General features: G+C 62.9%; 1 protein-coding gene across 1 annotated transcript in view; it reads left to right on the forward strand.

The window, feature by feature from the left end:
* The window catches only part of RRBP1 (ribosome binding protein 1), a 51,256-nt gene that overhangs the window by 48,734 nt on the left and 2,247 nt on the right, over positions 1 to 275 (forward strand). Inside the window, exon 23 of the mRNA XM_010862792.1 lies at positions 71 to 172. Within this exon, the coding sequence (XP_010861094.1) occupies positions 71 to 172 (102 nt within the window). The remainder of the gene's footprint in view (positions 1 to 70; positions 173 to 275) is intronic.

The raw sequence follows: 275 nt of genomic DNA on the forward strand, positions 1-275 counted from the left end.
GCGGGGTGGGGGGCCCTGGGTGCCTAAAAGGGTCCTGCCTGCCCCAGATTCCAAACGTGTTTGCCTGCAGCTGAAGACGCAGCTGGAACGGACGGAAGCCCTGCTGGGGGACGAGCAGACGCGGCGGCAGAAACTCACAGCTGAGTTTGAGGAGGTCAGGGTGCTGCTCAGCTGACAGTTGTCTGTCAGGGCCCTTGTGGGTCAGGGTGGCAGGGCTGGGCCAGCCGCAACCCACCTGGGGGATTGTCACTACATCCTGTCACTTGCCTTCTGTA

The sequence above is a fragment of the Bison bison genome, unplaced genomic scaffold, assembly GCF_000754665.1.
Source record: "Bison bison bison isolate TAMUID 2011002044 unplaced genomic scaffold, Bison_UMD1.0 scf7180017864484, whole genome shotgun sequence".
Taxonomy (NCBI): Eukaryota; Metazoa; Chordata; class Mammalia; order Artiodactyla; family Bovidae; genus Bison; species Bison bison.